The sequence below is a fragment of the Rhagoletis pomonella genome, unplaced genomic scaffold, assembly GCF_013731165.1.
Source record: "Rhagoletis pomonella isolate Grant_MI unplaced genomic scaffold, Rhpom_1.0 Rhpom_scaffold_02885, whole genome shotgun sequence".
Lineage (NCBI taxonomy): Eukaryota > Metazoa > Arthropoda > Insecta > Diptera > Tephritidae > Rhagoletis > Rhagoletis pomonella.
Window position 1 is genome coordinate 1 of NW_023461438.1, and position 25,895 is coordinate 25,895.

Below are 25,895 nucleotides of genomic sequence, written 5' to 3' on the forward strand. Positions count from 1 at the left end.
ATTTGTCTTTCATGTTTTCATTTACGACATAATTCAACGAACGACTGTCGATGGGAACGACTTACGACAACCAGAATAGGGGTGTTTATATATAATTAGAATCACTTACTCGCAAAGAAATCGCCTTTTTAAATGTTTTATTGCATTGTTTGCATGCGAATACTTCTTTGGGGTGCACATAGAACATGTGACTATAAAGCGCTGGACGGTTCTTATAAGTGCGCCCACATTCCTTACATGTGAGTACCTGCCCTTCGACACTGTGCCGTTTCATATGATGCCGTAAATTCTCTGCATCTTTAAGCCAGCGATCGCAGTCTGGCCTTGGACATTTTATTCGGGGTTCACTATCTCCGATATGTACGCGTAGGTGCTTTTCAAATGCGGCTTTGCTGCGTATCTCTTTGGCACATACATGGCAAACGCGCTTTGCCCGACGATGCTGCATACTAATGTGAATTTTCAACAAGCGGCTGCTAGCGAAACGACTACTTGGACATTGATCGCAAACGAATGCGTGCTCGCTCTTGGGCACATGCGAAGGACGGTGCAATTCTAGCAAATATTTACGCGAGAACTTTTTTGGGCATTGGTCGCAGGCAAAGTTCAGTTCTTCTTCAGGTGCATGCGCGCTAATCATATGAGATCTTAAAGTTGTACTATCGGAAAATACTCTTTGACATTCTTGACACCTAAAAGTGGGAATAATTTTTACGCTGCAAAAATGACGAAACTACGCATGTATGCATATTTAAAATTGAAAGCAGTTGTCATACTTAAAAAAATGAGGATCCTCGTGTTTATACGCGTGCTGCACAACTCTACAACGTTGCGTAAACTTTTTATTACAACAACGTATGTACGCTTTAATGTTAGGATGCTGTAATCGAAAGTGTTTGCTTATTGCAAAGAAATCTTCACCAACAAACGCACATAGATCACAACCCAGGACAATGTGTTTTTTCACAATGGCGGCGTCTTGTGAATTTGATTTGATAACCTTTTGTTTTGGTTTTGCCTGTTCATCATTATCAAATTCATTATCACCGTTATCGTGTTCTGCCGCAGTTTTGAATTCTTTGTCTCCTGGAGGCCTTCCGCGAACACTCTTTCGTTTCTGTCCGACTTTGCCAGTACATGGAGTAATTTCTTCTGAAGAATGATACAATGTTCGTAATATACAAAAACTTATTCAAAAACTCACCTGCCAAGTTTAATTCAACATTTAACTCTTCCTTGACCTTACTTTCTGCCGCACAATCCTCACATTCCGGTACAGCCAAAGGATTAAGTGTTTCCTCAGCTTGCTCGGTCTGAAGTAGATGTTCCAAACACTCTTCTTCCTTTATTTGATACGAACTTTCGACAAACTCTTCATTCTCAACTCGGCTAACTGCTCCGTGCTTCACGTCGGTCCTGTTCAAAAGGAATTGTGCCTTTTCCACTGCTAAATAGAACTGATGGAATTCACTTACTTTCTGCCAACATAAGCGACATATCGCTGTTGAAATGGTGTCAGTCGGAAGGAGCTAGTGCAAATGATAATTAAATCTATGTAAGTGGAGGAATAATTTGTTTGCCCGAAAGTTATTAATTATGTACATAAAACCAAAAATGCCGCTCTAGTATGCCCGCAATCCCCAGTTGTTCTCCATTGGCATCAAATATTTCTAAACAGCATTCCGCTTCTTTCAAGCAAACCCGACATAACATTTTATTAAAAACGAAACTATTACGATGGCCGTTTTGTAGAGGTGGAAAATTATCGACCGTACTACCGATATATCGATGGTTTTTGTTTTACAAAAAGACTATCGACGTTTTAAGACTACCGATGTTATCGGCTGTAATGCAAGATCAATAACCCGGCGTTTACATGAGACACTTTTGCCAAGGCAATATCAACACATTCACACTTTTTCACTACTACACTCACACAAAGACAATTGCCGTCGTTACTGTCTTTTCGAAGACGGTGTTTTGGACTTCTTTTCGGTGATTGAAATGATAAGCAGCGAGATATCCTTAATTTTTCAAAGCGCCTCTAGAAATGTCTTCCGGATAGGGTTTTTTTTTTTCCATACATTGGAATTAAGGATGTAGTATCTAATAGTAAAAGTGTTATATAGTAGAACTAAAATGAATGGTATACTTTTGTTGGCTTAATCTGGTGCTTCCCTTGTGTTAAGGCCACCGTGTCTATTTAAGTGAATCAAAATAAAAAGCATAATTTTCGTGTACTTTGATGAAACGTGGAATAAAATCCAAACTAATAGAGGTGTTTTCCCCATTTTCACCACATTCCTTGGAAATTGATCATTGTTCAATAGGAGATCAAAAAGAAACTCCGATACCCAAAAATCCAGACATGACCTCAGATCTGTATGTGCATCTATTCAAGAGAAGCAGGGTGTACATAACTCCGGCTACGCCATGCACAGTATTTTTGCGCAAAACCCACATCAAAATTCACAAAAAATCCTTTGACTAAACCGTACCCAAGTTTCCCGATAAGGGGCAGCAAACATTCTTTTTTGTTCCTTCATATAAAGCATTGGATAAAAATATAAATATGTACATATGTAGGTATATGAGCCATTCTTTTTTAAGTCTGACGGATTTCGTAAAAATAAATTATATCATGTCTCCGATTCACTTAAAATCTTTTTTGTGGGTTCTATACATGAATCGAGGATTTTTTCCCTCTCTTTTTTCTTCTGAGATATGATCTGTCCAAAGTTTGAATTTTTTCGTGATTCTGACTAATCATGTACTTCTTCAAAACGTTATATCTCGGGTTCTGCTGATCGTAGAGACTTCATCTTAACGTAATTTTAAAGCTAAGAAACGGGCTTAGCATTTCTATATTAAAGGTGGTCAAGATTGTCCTAAAGCTAACTTAGCTATTAACAGTTGAACTTTTTGAAGTTGATTTGCAAAGTGAAGCCCAGTAAATTAGGGATTTAAAATTATACCATCGTAATCCTTGTTTAATTCTCTATAAAAACGTGGTTCAAAGAAATGGGGGGTTTTCAAGAACTATTTGTGAAATATTTTTATTTTCGACGAGATGGTTTAGTTGATGAGAATCAACAATTATTATGTAATTTTTTTTCGAAAACTTATGTTAAGATATATGTATTTGGTAAGGTGTTAAACATCGGGTTTTTGCAAAAAGTAAAATTTTATTGCGCATTCCGACAGAAGACCTTTCCAGGTATAATATTTGTACGGCAAAATTTTTTTTAGGCGACAAACCCCTAAAAGTGGGCGTGGAAATTGTAGGACTAAAGTTTGAAAAACGCAGATTTTATTGCAGATTTCGGCAGAATATCGCTTCGTTAACAATATTTGTTCCATAACTTTCAAAGAACACCATTAATACTTTATCTCGCTTCCGACACAGATATGTTTTCGTACAAAACTACGCAAAAAAGCTGTCAGTTTCCTACTCGCTCGTTTTTAGGCATGCCATTGCTACTGTTTTCACGTAAGAAGTTTCGACTTCAATACATACCATCATGGGCGCAGCCAGGTAGGGGCTGGGGTGCTCGAGCCCCCCCTAACTTTCAAATTTTCCTTATATATATATATAAAATAGTACCCTGAAATGCCAGCTTAATAGGGTCGAGCCTCCCCCCCTCCCCCCCTAAAATTCATTCTGGCTACGCCGATGCATACCATTTATGAGAACCACATATGTATATAGATTTTAGAATTCGTAATTTATTAAAGACATAAATTTAGAGATTTATAATTTTATATGTAATTGTTATTATACATAATAAGATTTCTATTAATATAATTTAAATCACAGCAGTCTTCATATATGCATATGCATACATTATATGTACATATATGTATGTATGTCAATATATGTATATAATTTAAACAACGTATGCGTTTTCTCTTAATTTTTCATTCCACAATCGTTACATGATGGTGTTTAGTTTTCTTTGTAATCTAATGTACACATGTACATTCATACATATGTATGTGTGTATGTAAGTCTGTTTTAAAATAAGCTAGTATGTACTAAATATGTAGTATGTATGGATATACATAGCAGTTTTTATTAGCGCACATTTTTTTGTATAGAAATAGAAAAAACAAACTAACTTAAATCAAATAAAAAATTTAAATTTTAAAAAAGTTTTAAATAAAAACGAACTAACCATCATTAAAACAAACATTTCTTACTTCCATAAGTATGTATGTATGTAAAAGGAGCTCTTGAAAATGGGCACTATTTACGTATGTATGTATGTATGTATGTAATTGGTAAATTGTTTAACTTATGAATACTGCGGTTGACCATAGGCATTAAAATAAGCTTAAACGTTATTTTTTGTATGTGCCTATTTATGCACTTGTAGGGTTGCTTGCCTGCATTGCATGATTTTTTTTTTTTAATGGAGCGGGAGTCTTTCAAGTGCTCGAAACGACTTCGGCTGGCTAAAGAAGTAAAATAGCTAATAAACAACAAAAATAAAACTATATATCAACTAAATAGATAGTATAAGATATTTGCCAATGAATACGGCAATGTTACATTTACTATAAGTAAAAAGTATTAACACAACTATATTTTCATTAAATTAGTGAAATATTTCGCTAAGCTGGAATGCTATATTCATTCTTACTGCTGTTAATATATTGACATACACCTATCTGCACATGCACATACATATGTACATATGCATGTTTGTATGTACATTTGATATTTTTATAAGAGTTTATTTATTTTATGCGTAAGTATGTATATTTTCTACTGTCTTAAATAGTTTCTTAAACCATGCTAGTGCCTTTATGTTACGCCATCATATGCATTTTTTATCGCAATTATGTAATTGAATTAACTTAGTTACAAATACATTAGGGTGCCCATCGAATTTTATTTATTTTTTTAAATTTCAAGACCCTAACCCCTAATTCCCTTCCATTTTATGAGAAATATTATTACATATTTTTATAGATTTTTAAAAGTCATTTAGAGGTCGCGACTTTCATTTTAGGTCAGAAAGCATGGTTTTGTAGATTTATCAGTTTTTGATTGACTAGTTTTCATTCAATTTTAAAGGTCAAACACGTTTTGATAAGAGAATTTATAGGCGTATAATAATCTGTTGTCCTGGATTGTCGAGATATTTCATCCAGCAAATTAAAAAAAAAAAAAAAACATTTTCTCTTATTTTTTTTTTTAAGTTTTGACCATCACTTATTTCCACAATTTCAAAATATGTCGTAATATCAAAATTTAAATCTATTTTCAAATAAACGGATACCCAATTTATTACAATCGCATAAAAATTGTCGATGTTAGGCAACTTTTCTTAAATACGGCTTAGAATTTATGTTGTGTATGTACCGGACTTTCGATTTTTTGAGCAGTGTGGCTAAGAATTTCATCAATGCTTATTCATAATTGATATATGCAATCGCTTTTTAGCAAAAAAGTGGCTTTATATTATATGATATATGCGTATCGCAAAAACTACTTGACCGATCTCGACCAAATCTGGTATACACATTGTGCTTAAACTCCTTAAGTACCGTCTTGAATATTTTTGAGATCGGACAAAACCTACTCCCCCGAAAATATAGCTAGTTAGCTTGAGCTTTTTGATATTACCTTTACGTTGGTGGAGCCAGTGGTTTTTGTACGATTTCAAAAATTTTCAATATGGCGCTTGAAGAGCCTAAGCCAAATGTGTATGACAAATTTAGTCCAGATCGATCAATTCGTTTTTGAGATACGAATAGATCATATACGTGAGCGGTGAACCCATTTTCCTAAAACTTCTTGAAAAACCACTTTTTTGCTAAAAAACGATTGTATATACTTATTTTGATTAAATTTTGATGAATTCCTTAGCCACACTGCTCAAAAAATCTGAAATTCCGGTACATACATAATAAAAATTCAAGGCCGTGTTTAAGAAATTTCGCCTAACTTTGACAATTTTTATGCGATTGCAATAAATGAGCTGTCAGGTTATTTTGAAATAGATTTAATTTTAGATAGTTTTTATATATATTTTGTAATTGTGAAAATTAGTGATGGTCAAAACATAAAAAATTAAGAAAAAACGTTTTTGTTTTTTTAATTTTCCCGATGAAAAATCCCGACAATCCAAGTTTGACAACAGATTATTATACTTCATTTTAAAGGCCTATAAATCTTCTTCTCTCAACATGTTCGATGTTTAAAATTGAATCAAAACTAGTTATTCAAAAACTGATAAATCTACAAACCTGTACCTTTTGACCTAAAATGACAGGTCGCGACCTCTAAATGATTAAAAAAAAATTATAAAAATATGTAATAACGTTTCGCATAAAAAAGAAGGAAATTAAAATAAAAAAAAAGTTGCGATACATACATACATACAAGAAAATGTTTCGGAAAGTGAATAATATTGAATATGTATACTAAATTTTTTTTATCCTACTTATTCCATTTAATACATTCAAGTCCATGGCGCCTTGGTTTTCAAAAAATTGTTAAGTTCTCATGTTAAGTTCTCTCATTCTCTTGAATCATTATTATTTCGACTGCAAAAGTCTGTTTGCAATTTTGAAAAATTTGTACATATGGGAGTACTTGACATTACCGACCACTTGCGGTTTGAAAGTTAATTTCACTTAGGCAAAATGGACTTAAAAGAGTTGAACGAAAAATTAAATACAGTAAGTGGCAAATGAAGGCGTCAAAGTAGGAGTGGAAAATAAAAAAAATAAGTGAGTGACCGCTCTGCTTTAAATGTGCACATTATTTCGACATATCTCGAAGCAGTATGAATTTTTTCTAAATTTTAGTTATTTTGATTTACAAATGTTTGTAATGTAAGTTCTATGTATTCGTGGACCGAAACATTTGTACGAATTATCATGACTTCTGTTAAATCGCGTTCGTGCAGTGAGAGCCCAAAGTGGCAGTTCTCTTGGAGGCGAAGTTGCAAATTCTTACTGAAAAAAATGTTTACAAGCGGGATTGTTGCGCGTTATTGCATTTAATAAACAGGCTCGTTAACTTGCAAAAATTTAAAAACGTGAGCTATTTGTAAATGAAGAACGTACAGTTGTTTGGTGGTCATAAGGCACATGAATCTGCGATGCTCAAATTAAACCGAACTCGAATGTGCTGGAATATGACTTTGTTTAACGAAAAATGGTTTTGCATAAGATTCACATTCAATAATGTATTGCTGCGTAAAAAATTTTAAATTTGTTGGACTGTGTTAATAGAAAGTAACAGATTGAAAAGATTGCGTTCTTTGATGGTGGCCAAATTGTACGAAAAATATTTATCGGCATTGCATATATATCTGGTATATATACTCACATAAATTTATGATATAATTTATTTGGTACCATTAAGTTTTCTTTCATAACTCTAACGTTTTTCAATTTTGTTTATGAGATTTGACTTAATTTAATGGAACAGTGTATAACCCATCGTTTGTTATACATATTCAAATAAAATGGCCATAACTCTCTAATTTTTTCTATTTCCACTTTGCCTAATGACAAGTCTCTTTTATTTTAGCAACTACTCTATGTGTATGTATGTACATATGTATGTAAAACTAGTTTTCATTATCCCGCTTGAGAAATTTATAAGTAAAATATCCTAGCTGTACTTATACCTCTCCTACTTCATACATACATACATATGTATGTACTTACCCTGCAGTAAAATTTAAGAACAGTCTGACAATTACATATATGAGAACTACCTCTGAACTAGGAAAAACGGATGCAGAGCGGGACAGTTGAAACATGCGGTGTAAATGAGCAAATGCTCACTACTCGTACAATACGAAAGTAGCTCAGCGAGAATACCTCCGACTCAAGCATCGTTGGTCACGAGCTCAAATCGCGGTGGAGAAAGTTGTGAGTTTTAAAATTTAATAAATTTAAATTGTTGCGTGCAGCTTACCATATTTTTTTTTTTAAATAAAATATGTAACAAAAATTGAATCTGTAAAAGAAAAGAAAAAACGTTAAAAAAAAAAATATCCAAAGTAATGCACTGGGCGACAATTGCCACCGCTAATGACATCGTCGTGTAAAACTAGACAATTGAAAGTATTGCTTGGGTATTGAGCTAGAACTAGTACTGTCGGCAAAAGGTCTAGTTCTATGCTAGTTCTGGGCTAGTCAGATTTTCGGCAGGGCGTATACATACATACATATATAAATTAGACTGATTAAAAAAAATCGACTATTTTTTGCAAAATCTCTTGTGAAATATTTTCGGGACAGTGAAAAAAGACGCCTGTCAAAAACGCGGCATCTAATTTTAATATTTAGAGATCGCGAGTGTTTATTTTCCATAAATAACAGAGCCATTATGTTGTTTTTAATTTGTAAATTTTATAACTCGTTTTTAAGTCAACGTAAAAAAAGTATCTTATGCTGAGTACACATGACACAACCGTTGAAGCAATCAGGACTTCGATCGTTGCCTCCTATGTAGCATTGTTGCTCATTGAAATTCATGTTGCCGCAATTTTGAGTTGGCTGTCTCTACCATCGTACAGTTTCATAAGTAAACACACTATCAGCTGATAGTCAAAAAATGCTTATAGCTGAGATCACCTATTTATTGGCATGTGCTCTTATCTTTTACAATTTCTTTCCTTTCTATCACAATTTATTTTATTTCTATTACAATTTATTCAAAATACACTATTTAACACACCGAACTAGAAACACCAATACACTAACCAAAAACCCACCAATAGGCTGCCAAACACACACCTACAGCCTGCCAGAGAAAACGGTAAGAAGAAGAGTTACTTTACTTATGGAACTGTACGATGGTCTCTACGTTTGCCTCGTGTGTATTGAAGAGGAAAAACAGGTTGCTTCAACTGTTGCCTCGTGTGTATTCAGCATTATGAATTTTCCATAAATTTCCTCCAACAAAAGTTATCCATCGCTTAAGCCAAACATATACAAAATTTAAATTTTCGGTAAAATATTAAAACTAAACACTAAATGTCATAACATTTTTTTAAATTTCTATGAAAAAAAAACATTATTTAACAAATCCTGAAGCGTAAAGCTTAATAAAGTGTATATCACAATTATACACCACCCACAGATTGACAAGTTTTGACTATTAATCTTTTATTTTTTAAATTTAATTTTCAATTAACTGCCAAATACAAAAAAACACTATTTGATTTTAAGTTTAAATATTTTTTTTTATAAAAATATACTCTACTCTTTAACAAAAACCGTATAAATCCAAAAATTAAACTTTGTGCACATTAAAAAAAAAACAACCAAACTTTCGTAAAAATTTCGACTTCTTAGATTCTGAGTATACAGTTTGGTAGCGCACTCAATTTTAGTATAACAAGATACAAGTTTGAAGTACCCAAGACTTGCCGTTTTATTGGCTATTTTTTTCTTGACGGTGTCAGTTGTTTTCTTCCATACGATAAAAAAAAAACAATGTTAAACTTGATAACTTAATAATTTATGTTATATGATCTTTTTTCTAAAATAAAACAACCAAGGAGAAAACAAAATTAAAGATTATAAAATTAAAAAAAAGTAAGTAAATAAGATTTAACATTTCACCGAGGATTGCGTTTAATTAAAATCATATGATACTTGTTTACAGCCTTCAATTGTCAAAATATATGTTCATATATCGCTCATTTCGATACGTTGACCTAAAAACGAGTTACAAAATTTTTAATGTTGAAAAAAATGTCTTTCCTGTGTTATTTATACCGAAAGTAGAAATTCGCGATGAGCGACCATCAATTCTTAATATTAAGGGCTGCGCTTCTAGCAGGCGCCTTTTTTCCTAATAAACATACATACTTAACATTTATAATTCGACCTTACAACGATTTTGTGCATTCTCCCTAGTTTTACTTTCATTATCGATTGTTACTATTTCTTACTTAGTACAGATTTAAAATTTTTTGTTACAATTTTTGAATATATAGCGTGCAAATTGCATTTGAGGTGCTGAATTCAGGCGAAGAACACATTTATGTTTATTTGTTTTGCTATTTTACAATATTTAGCGTATTTTCTAGAGGAAATTTTATTAATATACTTTTTCGATTACGTTTCGAGGAGTTAAAATTTTCTAGTTTAATTGTATTTTTGTACAATAATAACAGTTTTTTAAGTATGTATATATTTATGTACATTCCCACTCATTTCTCCAGTGGCACAATTTATGTAAAATAGTTTTTCGCGACGAGAATATAAACGCATGTTAATATGTATATACATATGCATGTTTGTATATTACTTATAATTACACGTAGAATCCTCCTATGCTACACGCCTGTAGTCGAAAAAAAATTTACCCGCCCTAATGTTCATACGAAGACGAGCACTAATGGTAGTTAAAGGCGTTAAACATTCCTTTTCGAAATAAAAATTAATTTTCCTAAAGTGCGAATGGTTGTTAATCGAGTTCGTCGTCCCCTTTTTTCCCAGCCACCTCCCAGAACAGAAGAATATTGAAAATAAGGAGACCAGTATTTTTTTTTAATTGGTTAACATTTATTGGTGCTGCCAGAGCTTTGAAGTTTCCCATGTATTTTACAAGAAAATTCTTTTTGTATAGAACTGCTATACAATCGTTAAAATTAAATATTTTTCGATAGAATAAAAATATTTCACTTCAGAAATCTTCAAATTGAATTGTACGACTTGGCAACATTGGCATTGCCTACTGTCGTGCTGAAATAAGTAAACGACGAAAATCGTCGAAAACTATGCAGTGCTGCCAAGTTTTTCCGTTTTAATACACTAGTCGAGTGGAAATTTTAGCCAATGACATGATATTTTCGATACGATTTGACTCTCGAAAAACGACTTGCATTCGACACGACTCTCGCAATGACGGAACTTATAGCCGATAGTCTTATCTCTTATTTATGTATTCGTAACCGAATCACGCACGAACTGTAAAAATCAGGGCTGCAAACCGGTTTTGAACCGAACCGTCGCTTTTTTTCGGGCTCCGAACCGAACCGTTTTTATTTTAAAATCCCAAAACCGAACCAAAAATCACTCCAAAAAATGATTCGGTTCGGTTCGTTCCCCCGATTTTTGGAGTAAAAATAGTTGATAAAATTTTTAAGTAAAATATGTATCCTAATTGTTTTCGAAGATTTCTAAAGGGAAATTATTTCATTCGAAAAAAAATATTTATTTTATTTTTAACGGTGTTATAACAGTTGCACGAAAAATTATATTTACATGGAAAAATTTAAAGTCCTGGTGGCATCATTAAAGAGTTTTAACCGATTTCAAAAAAAAAAAATATGGGTTTCCTATTTTTTTTATTTTCCATAATTCTGGGTGATGACAGCGGAAAAATTCCAAAGACTTCATTTTCCCGTGTATTATTGGTACATAATACCTACTATCTTAATTACCAAAAAACAGCTATTTACTTCAACAAATTATTCAGCTTTATACCAAAATTTATTTTCAGAAAAAATTGAAAGAGCAACAAAGTCTAAGCGCTAGAAATTATAGCTGTTATTTCGGAGATCACCACATCAGCTCATCAGACTTCTGGTTTTCGACTTCAGCAGGGAATGAGTTTCCCCTAGGGCAAATCCTTTCTATTTGTGATACCACGCTATGAAGAACTGTCTCTGCCACTTTGGCTACCGCTAAATACTGGTAATCTTCTAACGGAACTTCCAAAAGTAAGTACTGCCTGGAAGCGTTCACATATTTACAAAGAAGTGTTGTGCAATTACAGACTGGGTACTTTTGGAACTCTATACATAAATACATACATATATAGTATATGTATATGTACTTAATAACATGGATTTGGGTTATTACCGCGTATTTATAATTTAGAATTTATATTTACAAAAAAAGCGATTTGCTGTTGTAAAAAAGAAATTAAATATAAATATATCTATGTACATAAGGGTGCATCACCAAAATACGTTGCGGGTTTTCCAAAGGAATTATAAAATTTATTATATTCTAAGACTTCCGCAAAATATTTCGGTAACATATTAAGATTTATGTGAGCTAGACCGTTTTGAAAAAACCCAAAAATTACTTTATTTTCGTTACGTTGATAGGATCTTTTAAACATTTTCATTCACACCTTTTAAGCTCAAACTCATTTAACATGTAAGGTGATTTAAAAAAAATTAAAAAAATAATTATTATAAAAAAGCAGATTTTTGGAGGAATTTTCAAAAAGGTTCAGCTCACGCAAATCTTAATATTTTTCTAAAATATTTTGGCGGAAGACTTAAAATAGAATAGATTTTATATTTCCGATAGAAAAACAGCACCGATTTTTTTATATAGAGAGTTATGCATTCTTATGTACATATTATGTACATTAAAGCTGGTCAATATGTATGGGAGATTTTTTCGGCTATAAGCGCATAGCCCAAAAAGATTTTACGTGTAATTCTAAGCAAATTTTTCGAAGAAACCATGGGTCTAGTCTAAAATCCATTTGGAGTTTGCCATATTGCGAAAATGGGTTTCTTACCATTTTGCTGTAGTCTCGTAAAAAAGTGCTTAAATTTTGTACACAAACTTGCTATAGGGGGTTTTGGTATGAGAAATCGGTTTCTGCACCTAACCTTTTTTAGGACTTCCACCAGAGGGCGCAATAGTAGAAATTTTTACATTTTATTCCAAACCTATTTTCGTAATTTGGCCAACTCCAAATTGATGTTAGACACATGGCTTCTTCGACAAATTTGCTTAGAATTACACGGCTATACGCGCATAGTAAAAAAATTGACCCGCTCTAATGTAAATGGATGCATATATCATTTCATGTTTTTTAGTTCTTCTGTTAAGCTAATTCGTCCCTAAATTGCATACTAATTACAGTTACATACATATTTAGGTATGTGTTAATGCAACTACCGCTGGTTGCCTTTCGCTTTAAAATCTCGCAGAGCGCGCTAATTGCATACAAACACTAACATCGATCGATTAAAAATCTGTTCAGTTCCGGTAATTCTTAAATATATAATAACAAAAAAATACATACATACGCACGCACATTTAGAGGAATAAAGATTTAAAATTGTTAATCTAATACACACGTACTTAGTTATATATATGTACATACGGATTTTTGGAAATCTACAGAATTCAACGCTTTGACTTGTGTGTACGATTGCGATTTTGTACTAACGTTTATTCAACGTTCAACAGTAGTGTCTATTTTCTACTTATGTCTTTTACACGCTCCTGATTTACACGCCTTACTTATACGCCACGCCACGTGCTACCATAAATGCTATGCACATACTACATACATACATATGTAGGTATGTACATCCAAAGTGCTCACGGTTTACTCACGCTTACAATTCTTTTTACTTGCACTTGTACTTAACCGGCTACCTGCTGCATGGTTAACTTGTTAATCAACTGCTGACACAATTTGCCATATTCGAATTGATCGCCCGAGATGCGTCGCAGTTTGATACCTTTGCCAGCCGTTTGATTGTCACGGCTGCGGCCTTCACACACTTGCAACTCGATTTGTAGGCCGCCCGAGTACTCCAAGCTAAGATTTGTACTTGTGCTACCGCCACCTCCAACGGTACCGCCAAAGCCGCCACAGTAGCCTGACGTGCTACTGCTTGTGTCCATCGATGTCGCTGATGATTCGCTGGCGTTACTTATGCGCGTCTCACCAGTTGCTCCAGCTACGCTCGCGCTACCAACGTACTCTTCCGGCAGTCCTTTGTGCAGGACTGCACCTTTTGGTGGCATCGTTTGGTCAATGGTTTGTTTGACCAACTCCAGTATGCGTGTCGGGTCAAGGTTGGAGCATTCATGCGGCAACGGCACTTCGTAGCACATCTCTTCTGACATGCGTCGTGAATCGCAAATGGAATCGGGTGATAAATGTCCCTCGGTATGATCGCCAATCTCGGAATGTGAGTCCGATTTGAAGCCGGAGCTAGCGGAAGGCTCTTGACAGGGTGAGAGATTGTTTGAATCATTACTTAGTGAATCGTCGGAGAAGCCAAGCGATTTATCACTGCCGCGTCGATGTGAATCGCTGGCGTTTTGTGCATTACTGGACGTGCTGGCATCGCTTTCTAGACGCGTCGTGTGGCTGTCGTTAGCGCATTCTAAACTAGTTTTGCGTCCTATGCCACGTGTAATCGAAGGCATATCGCTGGAAGGTTCAGTGATTATAAGTCCCTGTTGGAGAAATAGAGTAATTATTTTGGACGTAATCGAAAATGTGTGTTTTTTCTACAAAAAAAAGTTTGACTTTGCGCGATTTTCGCGATCCACAATTTTACCAAAATATTCGTACTCTACTCCCTTTGGTGCTACCACTCACCTGTAATGACATCAGAGACGTGTGCGGCTCTAGCGAATCGCAGTCACTGTCACGGCTATTTTCCGAACTCAGCGCCACCAACGTGATCTCGCTGCCCTGCACATCTGTCAGACATATTTGCGGATGCGACGGTTGACATGGCGATGCCAAATCCTCGTTGATTAGCCCGCCGGTGCAGCCTGCATGTGGCGTACCCGTTGTGATGGTATGATACATTTGTCCATTGGCATTCTCCTCCTGTATGATACAAAGATTGGGCGAGGCAGGTGGCGTGGGCACAACCCGCACCGGTTGTGCTGGCGACAAATTTAGCGGCTTGAGATCGAAGCAAGTTACTTGCGGCAACATCCAGTTGACATGTTGTTGAGCAAATGCATTCGTGGGCGTTTCCGCAGCAGAGCTGTCCGAAGCACACACATCCATGGAAAGATCTAGCGGCTGATTGGCTGCAGCAGCAGCGGCGGCTGCGGAGGAGGCTATTTCACTGGCAGCTGAAGTGCCGCGTGTTATCGAACCACCGCCGCCAGTGGAAAGCACCGAGATACCTTTCGTAATTTGATGCAGTGGTGATGAGCCACCACCGCCGCCACCGCTGCCGACAATACTGCAGGGATTGAATGGCCCTGCGCCTGGCATATAGGGGTTGGGTGAAGATGAGCCGCTAAAACTGCTATAAATGGGCGACTGACAACCGCTACTGCTATTTGAACCACTAAATTGACCTGGACTCGCGCAAGTACTCACACCCGCACTAAGTGTTATGTGACTGAATTGACCAACCAGTCCATTGCCGGGATAATGCATTTGCGGATGCATTAGACCCAAATACTGTTGCTGGTATGGACCTTGACCCAGCATCTGTTTCGAGTGTGCACCCATATTGTGGCTACATGCAGTTGGTGGTGCCGTTAACGGTCCACTAACGGCGCCCATAACGCTGGCGCTAGCGCTATTTGGCAAGGAGAGTGGCGACACACTCAAACTATACATTGCTTGGTGTTGCATGGGAGACGACGCCGTCTCTAGGTGGCCACCACTTACGGCAGCACTTGCGGAATGTGCTGTCAAGCCCAAATGGGACGCTAAGTCAAGCGGCACCATACCAGTAGCTATTACTTTATTGGCTATATCCGTGCTCAGTCGATGCTCCCTGACAAGGCGATCAAGCTGCGGCATCAGAGCTCGTACAGCTTCAGGTGGTACCTCAATATCTTGACCACGACGGAATATCATGTGCGGAGCGGGCTTGCCATGTATGGGGGGAACCTATAACGAAAATAAGTTTTTGAAGGAGCGGTAATAGCTTAGTATGTAGATAAATAATTATAGATGATTATATACAAATACGGAGATAAGTTGAGTGTGCAAACAAGCTAAGCATATTTTTAATTTGTTTCAGAGTTTTTTTTTTGTTGTAAATTAACTTGATTCAAACATTGGTTTTTTATTGATTACTCGTATAAGGTTTCGTGGACCCAATCGTCTAGTTCCAAGCTACCCAAAGAAGAGTTACTACCTCTCTGGCCCTTCAGAATCCAAAACTAGGAACAAGTTGCTCATATCATAGATTACATAGGTTTACAAAAAAAGTCTCCATATTGAACCAACCGATGTTATGAATGCAAATCCGAGGTCTGTTAGCCTCCATCACGTCAGGTTCGAGGTCATTTTAGGGTAAAGTAGGGCAAAAAATGCATTGAATAAACCTGAAAATTCAATATACTTCTTCTGAATTTGACCTTGGCATGACATCTAGATGACTTTGAAGAACCAAGGGATCCCCATATTCGGATTTAGCGACAACATAAACAAAGGTTAACGGACCTCGGATTCGGGTTCAGCGAGTCTAAAAGCCCATATATATGAATTTTCAGGTTTATTCGCGTATAGAGGAGGCACCATTGTAAAGGTACTTCTACTCGGCACCTATAGGCGGACAACGAAAGCAAGGACGGCCACAAATATAATAGAAGGACTAAGCGCAAAAGAACTTATCACCACTCGAGATGGACAACTAACTCAATTTTTCAAAGCAGAGAGGAAATTGGCAAAGTTTTTTGTCTCGACCCAAACTGACAATTAGAGTTTAAATTTCCTCCTTCTCGATTTTAAATTCGCTTTTAGCAGTATATATCCCTATGAAACTAACTCTCCGAGTTGTTTAATCCCTAGCAAGGTCTCATATAGCTCTACTTAAGCGCTTATAGCGCCAATAAAAATATAGGAAGGTTTTAGGAAAATATGGCTCAAGATTTATCTCAAGGAGACTGCAGCTTGTACGTTGCTCCGGAACGCTCTCCATTGAACACAAGTCCTGTAGAACTATTAAATAATTAGTAGGTAATGGCTGGACAACTGCAAATATTTCCCTTCAATCTAAGATGCCTAGCACAATTAAAAAAAAAAAATCTATAAACAAGTTGAGGATTACGACAGGAATTAGGTATGTTTGAATCAAGTTAAAATATTGCTATTCTGATTTTTTTTTGTAAAGCTTACCAGGTAAACTAATTGAATTATCTGAAAGTGGCGGTGTTGGTGCAACCAAAAAATTACGTTGTGCTGATACTTTTTGCAGATACTGACACTCTTGTAATGGTCCTTGGAATTGTGCTTTCGATCCTTCGGATGCGCGCCTTACGGGGCTGTAGCGTCCTATAGTTTTTGAAATGTTATTAAGCGGAGGTAAAAGAACAAACAAAGAAAATAGTGATGGGTATTAGTGTTAAAGAAATATTGCATTAGATAATCTTGAAATGGTTTTCTGTTAGGAACTAAGAAGAAACATTTTACAATGATTAAGTTTTGCTTATGTAGATGACAATTTTTTATACTCAAAGAAATTTACTGTGGCTCAATTTATGTCTACTTAACGGCAATATTTTCATTTCCTCGTAATGTTATATACCTCGTGTAATAATTATAAACCCACCACAGGTTTCAAACTTGTGAAGTATTAAAAAAAAAATTCAACAAACATTCGTGCTTTTTAATTAGATTTCTAAGAACGACTTAGGGCTGGTTTCTCCAACTCAACTTAACTTAGTTTAGCCAATTTTTTAGACTTAGTCAAGAATATGCTGCGTAAAAAGTAGGCTAACTTTTGACTTAAGTCCAAAAACTGGCTAAACTAAGTTAAGTTGAATTGGAGAAACCAGCCCTTAGTGTGCATTTCTGTTGCCCATTCAATTCTAGTGTAATGAAGTGCAAGTTTGAAGCAGTTAGTACTTAAGGGATGTTTGCAGTTTTCAGTTGATTTTAGGAAAGTTCTGAAGACATTGAAAACGACTAGCTACGGGCCACAGCTTCCAATTTGTTACCTTCATTATCTAAACGCTTTGTCGATGACGATATGATTTTTTTGAATGCGGCAGCGACATCATGAATTTGTATAGGTTTGACATAAAAGAAGAGGAAGAACCTTATCTGTCGCTGGAAAAATAGAAATAGATCTAATCTGGCCATAACCACAGTCGTCGCGTAGCCCAGTCGTCGCCAAAGTAATTATCTACATAAGATTACGTGTTAAAATAATTTGACAGCCGTGGTCCGTAGCTCGTCGTTTTCATTGTGTTTGGGCTATAAGTACTAGCTACTTGCACTGTATTAACTAAATTAAATGGGCTATAAAACTACATTCCCAAAATCTTTCTATGAAGCCTAATTAAAAAGCTCGACATTTTTGCGAAAGTTATTTCTTGAAACTGAAAAACTCTTGAAAATTTCGAAACTTTTGCTGAGCCGTGAAAATTGAAGTTTTTCTTTAATATGTCTTTTTTTTACTTTTAAAATCTATTAAACATAAAACAATGTGCCTCGTATATTTCTGAAAGTAATGCCTTTCTTAAGGTCTGATTATGGCAACTTAACGTAGCTTAGAGGATGTCACTTAAAAATTCCCTTAAATGAATGTTGCTTATATTTGGACAGCCGAAACTTAACGCAACTTAATGCCACGTCGACGTCTGTTTCATTTGGATTTTCTAAGTTCTTAGCTACGTTAAGTTAAGTTAAGTTGCCATAATCAAGTTTTTATTCTTACTGCTTTTTTGTTAGGCTGTATGTGTTTTTGGTCTCCAATAGCAATAAAATATCAGAAGCAGTGTACATTTTTTTATCTTTATTTTTTGCTAGGTAACTGTTTTTGTTTGGAAATACGCAGTAAGTGATAAACACGGCCGAAAAAAATAAGCAAGAAAAAATCCATTTTAAGCGCTTAGATAAGCACTAAAACATTGGTAAATATACTTGTAAATAAGCTCGCAAAACCACATAAATTAAGTACAGTTTGACGTTCTGTTTTTTTTTTATTTATTTAAGTTTATTTCAAGGATTGAAAAATTACAATAGACATAGAAGTGTTGCTTGATATTCTCAAATAGAGATCTACGCTGGTCGTTTTATTTTATTTTTGTAATATTCGTTATTCCCCCGTTATTCCCCATTTGTAATAAATTATATTTAATCTCTTCAACAGCACCAATGCCTTCCCGTAGAGACGAACCATTGGTTTTAAATTTTTGTATCCAAGCAGCAATGCAATTGAAGTTTAGGTGTTAAAAAATACCAAATCTGTTTTTATGTTATTATTTGCAAACATATCTTTAGTTTGATGAGCAAAAAAAGACCAATAAAGGGGAAAGAAAAATTTATTGGGCCAAATTTTCTAAAGCACTTCTTAAGAAATTTGTTACGCTTTCTACTATGGTTTGCTAAAGTTTGTTTGTGAAGAGTACTATAAGGTACCCTAGTTTTCAACAGAAATATATGCCCGTTCCCTTATTTCGTAAGAAAAAAATGAGATAGTAGGCTGTAAAATATCAGATGTCAAAACTCCTTGGACACTGAGAGAAAAATCAACCAAAAATTGGTTAATATTACCAAATTCAAACTTGAAAAGGAATCAACGTGATTTTTGGTTAATATTAACAATGCCTTGGTTGATATTTTCAACAATGATTTGGTAATATTAACCACAATTTTGTTTACATTCACCAAACTTTTGGTTGGCGATTTTTCGTTTGAATAAGTTTATGTTCTGCACTTCACAGATGCTTTTTCATAATGCGGAGATACAAAACAAAAATTTTTAATATCATTTTAATATGTTGCCTCTGACGGCCTTAACAAATAACTCCAAGCATCTCTACACACTCAGCTACAGCCGCTTTATAAATGTGTCTCCAACTGTACTACTTGAATCAATTTTCTTCGTCGTTTGATTTGGTTCTGCACTTCACAGAGGCTTTTTCGTAATAAAGAGAAACCAAAACACAGAAAAATAAAAATACAAATTATGTGTTGCCGCTGAGGGCATTCGTACTGCTGGAAGCCAACAAATAACAGCAAGCACCTCTGCTCGTTCAGTCACTGCTATACATACGAATTTGTTCTCAAATGTTCAATTTGAATCACATTAACTAGGTTGAAAAAACCATTGTGCTTTTGGTCCGGTGCACTACTATTCACACACACGAAACAATAGCAATTTATTTCTTGATCGTTTACTTAAAAGCTCCGAACTTAGCTTTATACATTGTAATAAAAAAAATATGCATGATCGTTAAAATGAGTGTTGGGAAGTATCGAGTACTTTTGAGGATCGAGTTCTTTGGTATCGATACTTTTAAGGATCGGGTATTTTTGAGAGTACTGAGTACTTTCTTTAAATATGCACATCGGCGTTGCCATTTTGGTGCTTTTGGAGCTAGATTTAGCACTTTAGCTAGCTCTTTCTTTAGTTCTTTTCAAATTTTTCTAGCACTTTTTTAGCTTTAGAAAGTTTTAGTTGCATTTGGTATATATAAGCCAAAACTTAAGCGTTGATAAAATGGAAAATTTCGAAATTTCTTGGATCTAGGCTAAAGAATTCAAAAATTAATTAGAAGAAAATTCTTTTCCTGATAGCGCGGATTTTGTTTTACCTTACTAATTTTACCTTTAAGGAGAGCTGGAAGTAAAACTCTCCAGAAAAATGTTAATGTAAATAAAACACAGTACTTTTAAGTACCTATTCGACACTTAATGCTGAGTACATTGAATCGATCCTGAGATCAGAGTATTTTTGAGTACTAAATACTTTCGAGTTCTTTTGTGAGTACTGAGTACTTTCGAGTTCTTTCTTGAGTACTGAGTTCTTTGGAGTACTCAGTATCGATACTTTTAAAAATCGAGTGCGGTCGATCCTTTTGGGAATCGAGTTCTGAGTAGTTTTGGTATCGATACTGCCCAACACTAGTTAAAATTAAGCTCGGAAACTCAGAATAAGGAAAAGCTTAAACTTTTCGACCTTGGTGATAAATAATTTTTCAATTTCTCCGCCCCTGCCAACTAATATACAAATGTATGTTAGTAAACTCCTGTAAAGATTTGAGCAAGCTGCGTGATTTGATTTATGTTTGACAGTCACTGAAAGAAGGCAACAGCGGACAATGCATGAATGTATCTTCTATTAATAATGATTTAGAAACTGACAGGTGTCAAGTTCTGGCACTAGCTCACGATAAACGCTCACCAGATAAAACGCTTGCTTCGCTTTGCGTGATAGATTCGCTTTGATAGATAAGCTGAATTGTACAAAGTATGCCACATACGCAATCACGACAAAGCATGTCAATACGCACTTAGTACCAACAACTCGTCCATGAGGTCTATTTAAATAGTACAAGAAGAAATTTAATTTTGCTACCGTACACATCGCTTAGTTGTGGAAATATAATGTAGGTTTCATAGAGCAATTCCAATTTTTCGTTTGTAATAGAGATTGGTCTTCGGAAATAGTAATCGTCCTATATTCAGAGGTACAGTCCGTAGATGCCATAATAGAGTTTTTTAATAGATGGCGCATGGGGTTCTCATATGCGAGTGATCTACGAACTGTATTTCAAGATTTATTCCGGCTTTCTTTTGTACGGTACCCGTATGATCGGCAAAAGCTTTGACTTCTTTATTGCGGCCGCGTACTCGTACTAAGTGGACTGTTATAGTTTTATCGGGGAGATAACGCTTTAAGAAAAAGCACATGATTTCACTGAAACACCTTCTTAGGGTTAAGGTAGTTTTGAAAAAAAAAATTCAATTACTGATCACTGATTGGCTTCGAACTTTCAGATAATTGAAGGATCTGAAAGCAAGTGCAGCGTTTTTAAGGCCAATGATTACCCGATGACCTAGTAGGGGTCGGTGCAAACTTGCCTGTGGAAAGCTGTATACATACATATGAAATGATAGACAGTTTCGCAGAGTTTGTTACATCGCTCATAGATGAGAGGTAGCCTTCGGAATAAATGTCAAGATAACCCATTAATACACGGGTATCAGGTTACCTTAGATGGCGCTATTGATAGAACGATTCTATATTTGAGACTGTTAATTAATTTTAAATTCTTATTACTTCCTGCTAAAGCTAGACAATGTCAATTGCAATAAGCCACACGGCTTCCGAGTTGCAAAAAAAAAATAAATAGATCGAGATAGCTGTTTCGCGTAAAAATAAAAGTTGGCTGCTTTTTTTGCGATTTCGAATGTGGCGACACTATCAGTTTCGAAATAACTTATTATCTAATATAAAACTCAAGTTAAGATTTAAATTTCACTTTCAGTCGACTACGAATCAGCAGACGTCAAATACAGATTTTTGTTTTTTCAAAGATATATTAAAAATAACTTAATTATTACGCATTTAAAGGGGGTAGCACATTGTCGAGGGTAAAAAACGCGCAGGTTTCAAAAAAATATAATCGCGAATTAAAACATGTAACAAAGCTAATGCTGGTAGAAGAAATACAAAAAAAACATAATTTGACATTAGCAAGTAAAAGTAATACAATATTAATGGCTATGATTATTAAAAATTAACAAAAATAGTTAATGTGAATATAAAATCAACTTACATAAAGTTAAATCTTAAACAAATAAATAAAAGTGTTAAAAGAAAAGAAAATAACATAACTTAAAAAAAGAACTTACCAACTTCTTGCACGGTTGGCAGCTTGTTGGTGGATTTGAAATGAACACGCCTACTATTTCCAGAAGCGTTAGGAGGACCTTGTGCCGTCATGGCTGCATTTGCTAATGCCTGGGTAGGCAAAATATTGGCGCTCGATGACGAATGGTAAGGCGCAAAGGCGCCAGTGGGAGGGGATTGGCTGAGCGTGGGATTCGTTGCGCTATGCTGGTGCGGATGTGATTGATGTTGCTGCATTTTTAAAGCAGGTGGCAAGTAATTGCGATTCATGCGCGATTCCACCTCGCGTATAAGCTCAGGACTTATCACTGTCACACGCAGGGCATAAGCAGGTAGGTCGGTGTAGGGAAAAGGTGTGCAAATGGTGCATGATGTAGGATGAGTGCAAGTAGAATGGGGTTGGAATGATGGAGGCAGTGGATATAAGGAATGGTGAGGTTAGGAAAAATAGGATCGTTTTGTTTGGTTTTTAGTTTATTACACAATTTACATTACAGCCAAGCAGAAACCAAATATTTTTTTAAACGTATATAAAACGAAAAGAGAACGAAAAAGAAATATGTAATTAATAAACCAAAACAACGAAAAATAATAAATCGATATACATTAAATACAAACTGTGAATAAAGATCTAACGTAAACAAAATCGAATGTTAAAAAATGGTGCTTATACTATACAGAGATGGGAAAGTAAATAGGGATGCGACATTTTAACAAGTTGTTAGCTATTTTTATTTTGCTAATTTAATGTTTATTATTTTTTATGAAAGTATAGCTCATTACCTAACAAAAAGCATGTAAATCCGAATTTAAATTTTTCTACAAAAGTTGGAAACATTCGAAAAAATTGCACCAAAATTTAAAATTTCAGTGGAATAAAGTGCAAGTTTCAAGTAATTTTTTATTTATTTTTTTGTGCTGTGTCACGATTTTTTCCCCATACGGAGTACGAGTATGTTGGAAAATTTTTTTATACATATGTTTGGAGGAAAATGCGCAACACCGCCAGCAAAAAAAGGGCAAAAAATAACGGCAAGTTCTAGTTACTGCTATAAAACTGCATACCAAATTTTTTCTAAAAATTTAAATTCTGCATAATTAGTTTGAAATATTGATTAACACAGGATTAAATTCGTCGAATTTTGTAAATCTTGCACAAAGTTTAAAATTTTGAGATACATGGTTTTGCGTCAGATAGTGAGCTATAATATACTTTAAAAAGAATAAATAAATATTAAGAGCCGTTTACACAAGTAGCTTTAAAAATTTATTGTGTGTTTGAAGGGTAGATAAATTTTATAAGCTACTTGAGAAAGCAGCACTGAATAAACAAAGTTAAAAGTTGTTAAAACATCGCGTCCGTATTTATTTTCCCGCAACCATAAGTGTATAAAATAATTTAAAAGTAAACAAATATTTATTCGAATACAAACTAAATGCGAAAACGGCTGATAATTGTAAAGCAGCGAACCTGCGCGTGCGCGTCATGCCTTACACATACTATGTATGTATTTAAGTATGTACGACTAGCGTTCAATTAAATTTTATTAGCACATGTATATGTACATATGTCTATTTGCTGTTAGAAAAGCTCATTCTATTATATTATGCTACAAAATCCCAGCTCGATAAATTTCCGACTAACCTGGCGGTCGTTCTGTTACAGTCAGCAGGCCGGTACGTCTTGTGCGAATACCACCACCACCACCACCTGTTGCTCCAGCGCCAGTCGACTGCTGTGACATAATGGTAGGCATTTGTGGCACTATAGGCGGTTCATAAACACCACACACGGGACAAGTCTCGCCGGAATGATGCTGTATTGACAGGTCTTCCGTACAGCTGACGGTGTGTCGTTTACCACGAATTTGAATGTATCTGAAAGTTAATGAAATAAATTAGTTTACAAAGATGAACGTAGAAATCTTTATTTATAGCAATTAAAAGGACTAACACCCTGTAGCGAAATAAGACACGAGCCACTTTAGAAGTACATACCAGAGTATGTACCTTAGAAGTACATACAGGATGTTTAGGAATCCAAATCAATAAATAGATGAAATTTCGGCGAATTTGTTCAAAGCCAGCAGCAGCAGAATGGAAATTTATTTGGCCGGAAAAACCAAAAATAATTTTTTCAAGCACTTAGGCATTATTGCCCATTGTACTTAAGGCCTAGGGAGAGGATTTAGAGGATATGGATATATGGGTGGTACTCCTTTTTGAATCTTAGCACTTTGTCGAGGGAAAGAGAATGTAGCTCGTCCATTCCCAATAGATCCGATAAAGAATGTGCCATCTAAATTAGTCTGGCGAAGACCGGACAGCGGCAGAGAAAATGTTCTGTACTATCCTCATCTTCCAAACAAGATGGTTCACAGTGGATTGTCGATGATGCATAGAGTGACCATACATATCGTCGCTCCCAACGAAGAGTAGCACATCTCAAATTACCGTGGAAGACTAGCACGTTTCACTATTCGCGTCGAAGACTAGCACATTTCATTATTCGCGTCGAAAAGTAGCACATTTCAGATTCTCGCGTGGAAGACTAGCACATTTCAGATTTTTGCGTGGAAGACTAGCACATTTCGTTATTTGCGTGGAAGACTAGCACATTTCAGATTTTTGCGTGGAAGACTAGCACATTTCAGATTTTCCCTTGGAAGAGTAGCATATTTCAGATTGTTAAGCCGCGAAAACTGCACGTCTCCGGTTTAAAGTAAATCATAAAAGCATAATATATATTGAAAATTCAAACGTTTATTCTATATTTCTTTAATTGTATTATGAAAATCATGAAATTCAGACGGTATATACCGTTTACTAATCATTTGTTGAATATCATCCACTTTTCTTTTTTTTTAAGGTATTTTTCCCTTGTAAGCTTTAGGCAATTCACAGTGTTTCATGGTTGACCATTGAACATTTTTTTTCATTAGGTTCAACTTCTCCTCGCTTTGCATAAAGTCGTATTTTACTGCCATGTCTACTTGATTTTTGCTATTTTTTATTGTAATTTTCCGTACATGTGATATCTTAATTTTTTGCCAATGAAAATATTTGGACAGTTCTTCGAAGGAAAATATTTCATTTGCGTTTGCGTTGTTGAAAATTTGTTGAGTTTTTTTAGTATTCTCCTGGGCTTTAAACTTGAGCCAATATGGATTTTTTTAAGAGAATTAACTTTATTTTAATTGAAGGTTTTTTAAGTAAATAAATAAACATAACATAAATAATATCACTTTGAAACGGGGTACTCTTGATATGATACTGTATGTATATGTTTTTTCGTATTTATTTATAAATAAAGATTCCCTGAGAAAGACGCGAATGTCGAAAGGTGTAGGAGGAAAAATAAACGTTTATTTTACTTGTAATAACCGGCCAAAAGGCTCCATATACAACACTAAACTTTCAGCATGACCGAAGAAAAATAATTATAGTATAAACATACATATTTATGTAACTTTTTTTTTAACGGCTGCTACAACCTTATATGAACTACCTTGCGTATCCCTCTTCCACACAAAAATCTGAAATGTGCTAGTCTTCCAGGCAAATAACGAAATGTGC

The 25,895-nt window shown here is 35.1% G+C and overlaps 3 protein-coding genes across 3 annotated transcripts; all 3 read right to left on the reverse strand.

Moving 5' to 3' along the window:
- Positions 1-109: 109 nt before the first annotated feature.
- LOC118753820 (transcription factor grauzone-like) lies at positions 110-1,780 on the reverse strand (the record flags this gene model as incomplete). Its single annotated transcript, XM_036488693.1, is given in 4 exon segments — positions 110-692; positions 777-1,152; positions 1,205-1,529; positions 1,603-1,780. Coding segments are annotated over 4 exon segments (1,395 nt in total), but the record flags the coding sequence as incomplete, so codon positions are not given.
- An 11,447-nt stretch (positions 1,781-13,227) lies between these two features.
- Positions 13,228-15,942, reverse strand: LOC118753819 (the record flags this gene model as incomplete). Its single annotated transcript, XM_036488692.1, is given in 2 exon segments — positions 13,228-14,208; positions 14,354-15,942. Coding segments are annotated over 2 exon segments (2,058 nt in total). The 3' UTR covers positions 13,228-13,383.
- On the reverse strand, positions 15,936-24,197 carry LOC118753821 (the record flags this gene model as incomplete). Its single annotated transcript, XM_036488695.1, has 3 exons — positions 15,936-17,008; positions 22,322-22,627; positions 23,965-24,197. Coding segments are annotated over 3 exons (724 nt in total), but the record flags the coding sequence as incomplete, so codon positions are not given.
- Between the last annotated feature and the right edge of the window lie 1,698 nt (positions 24,198-25,895).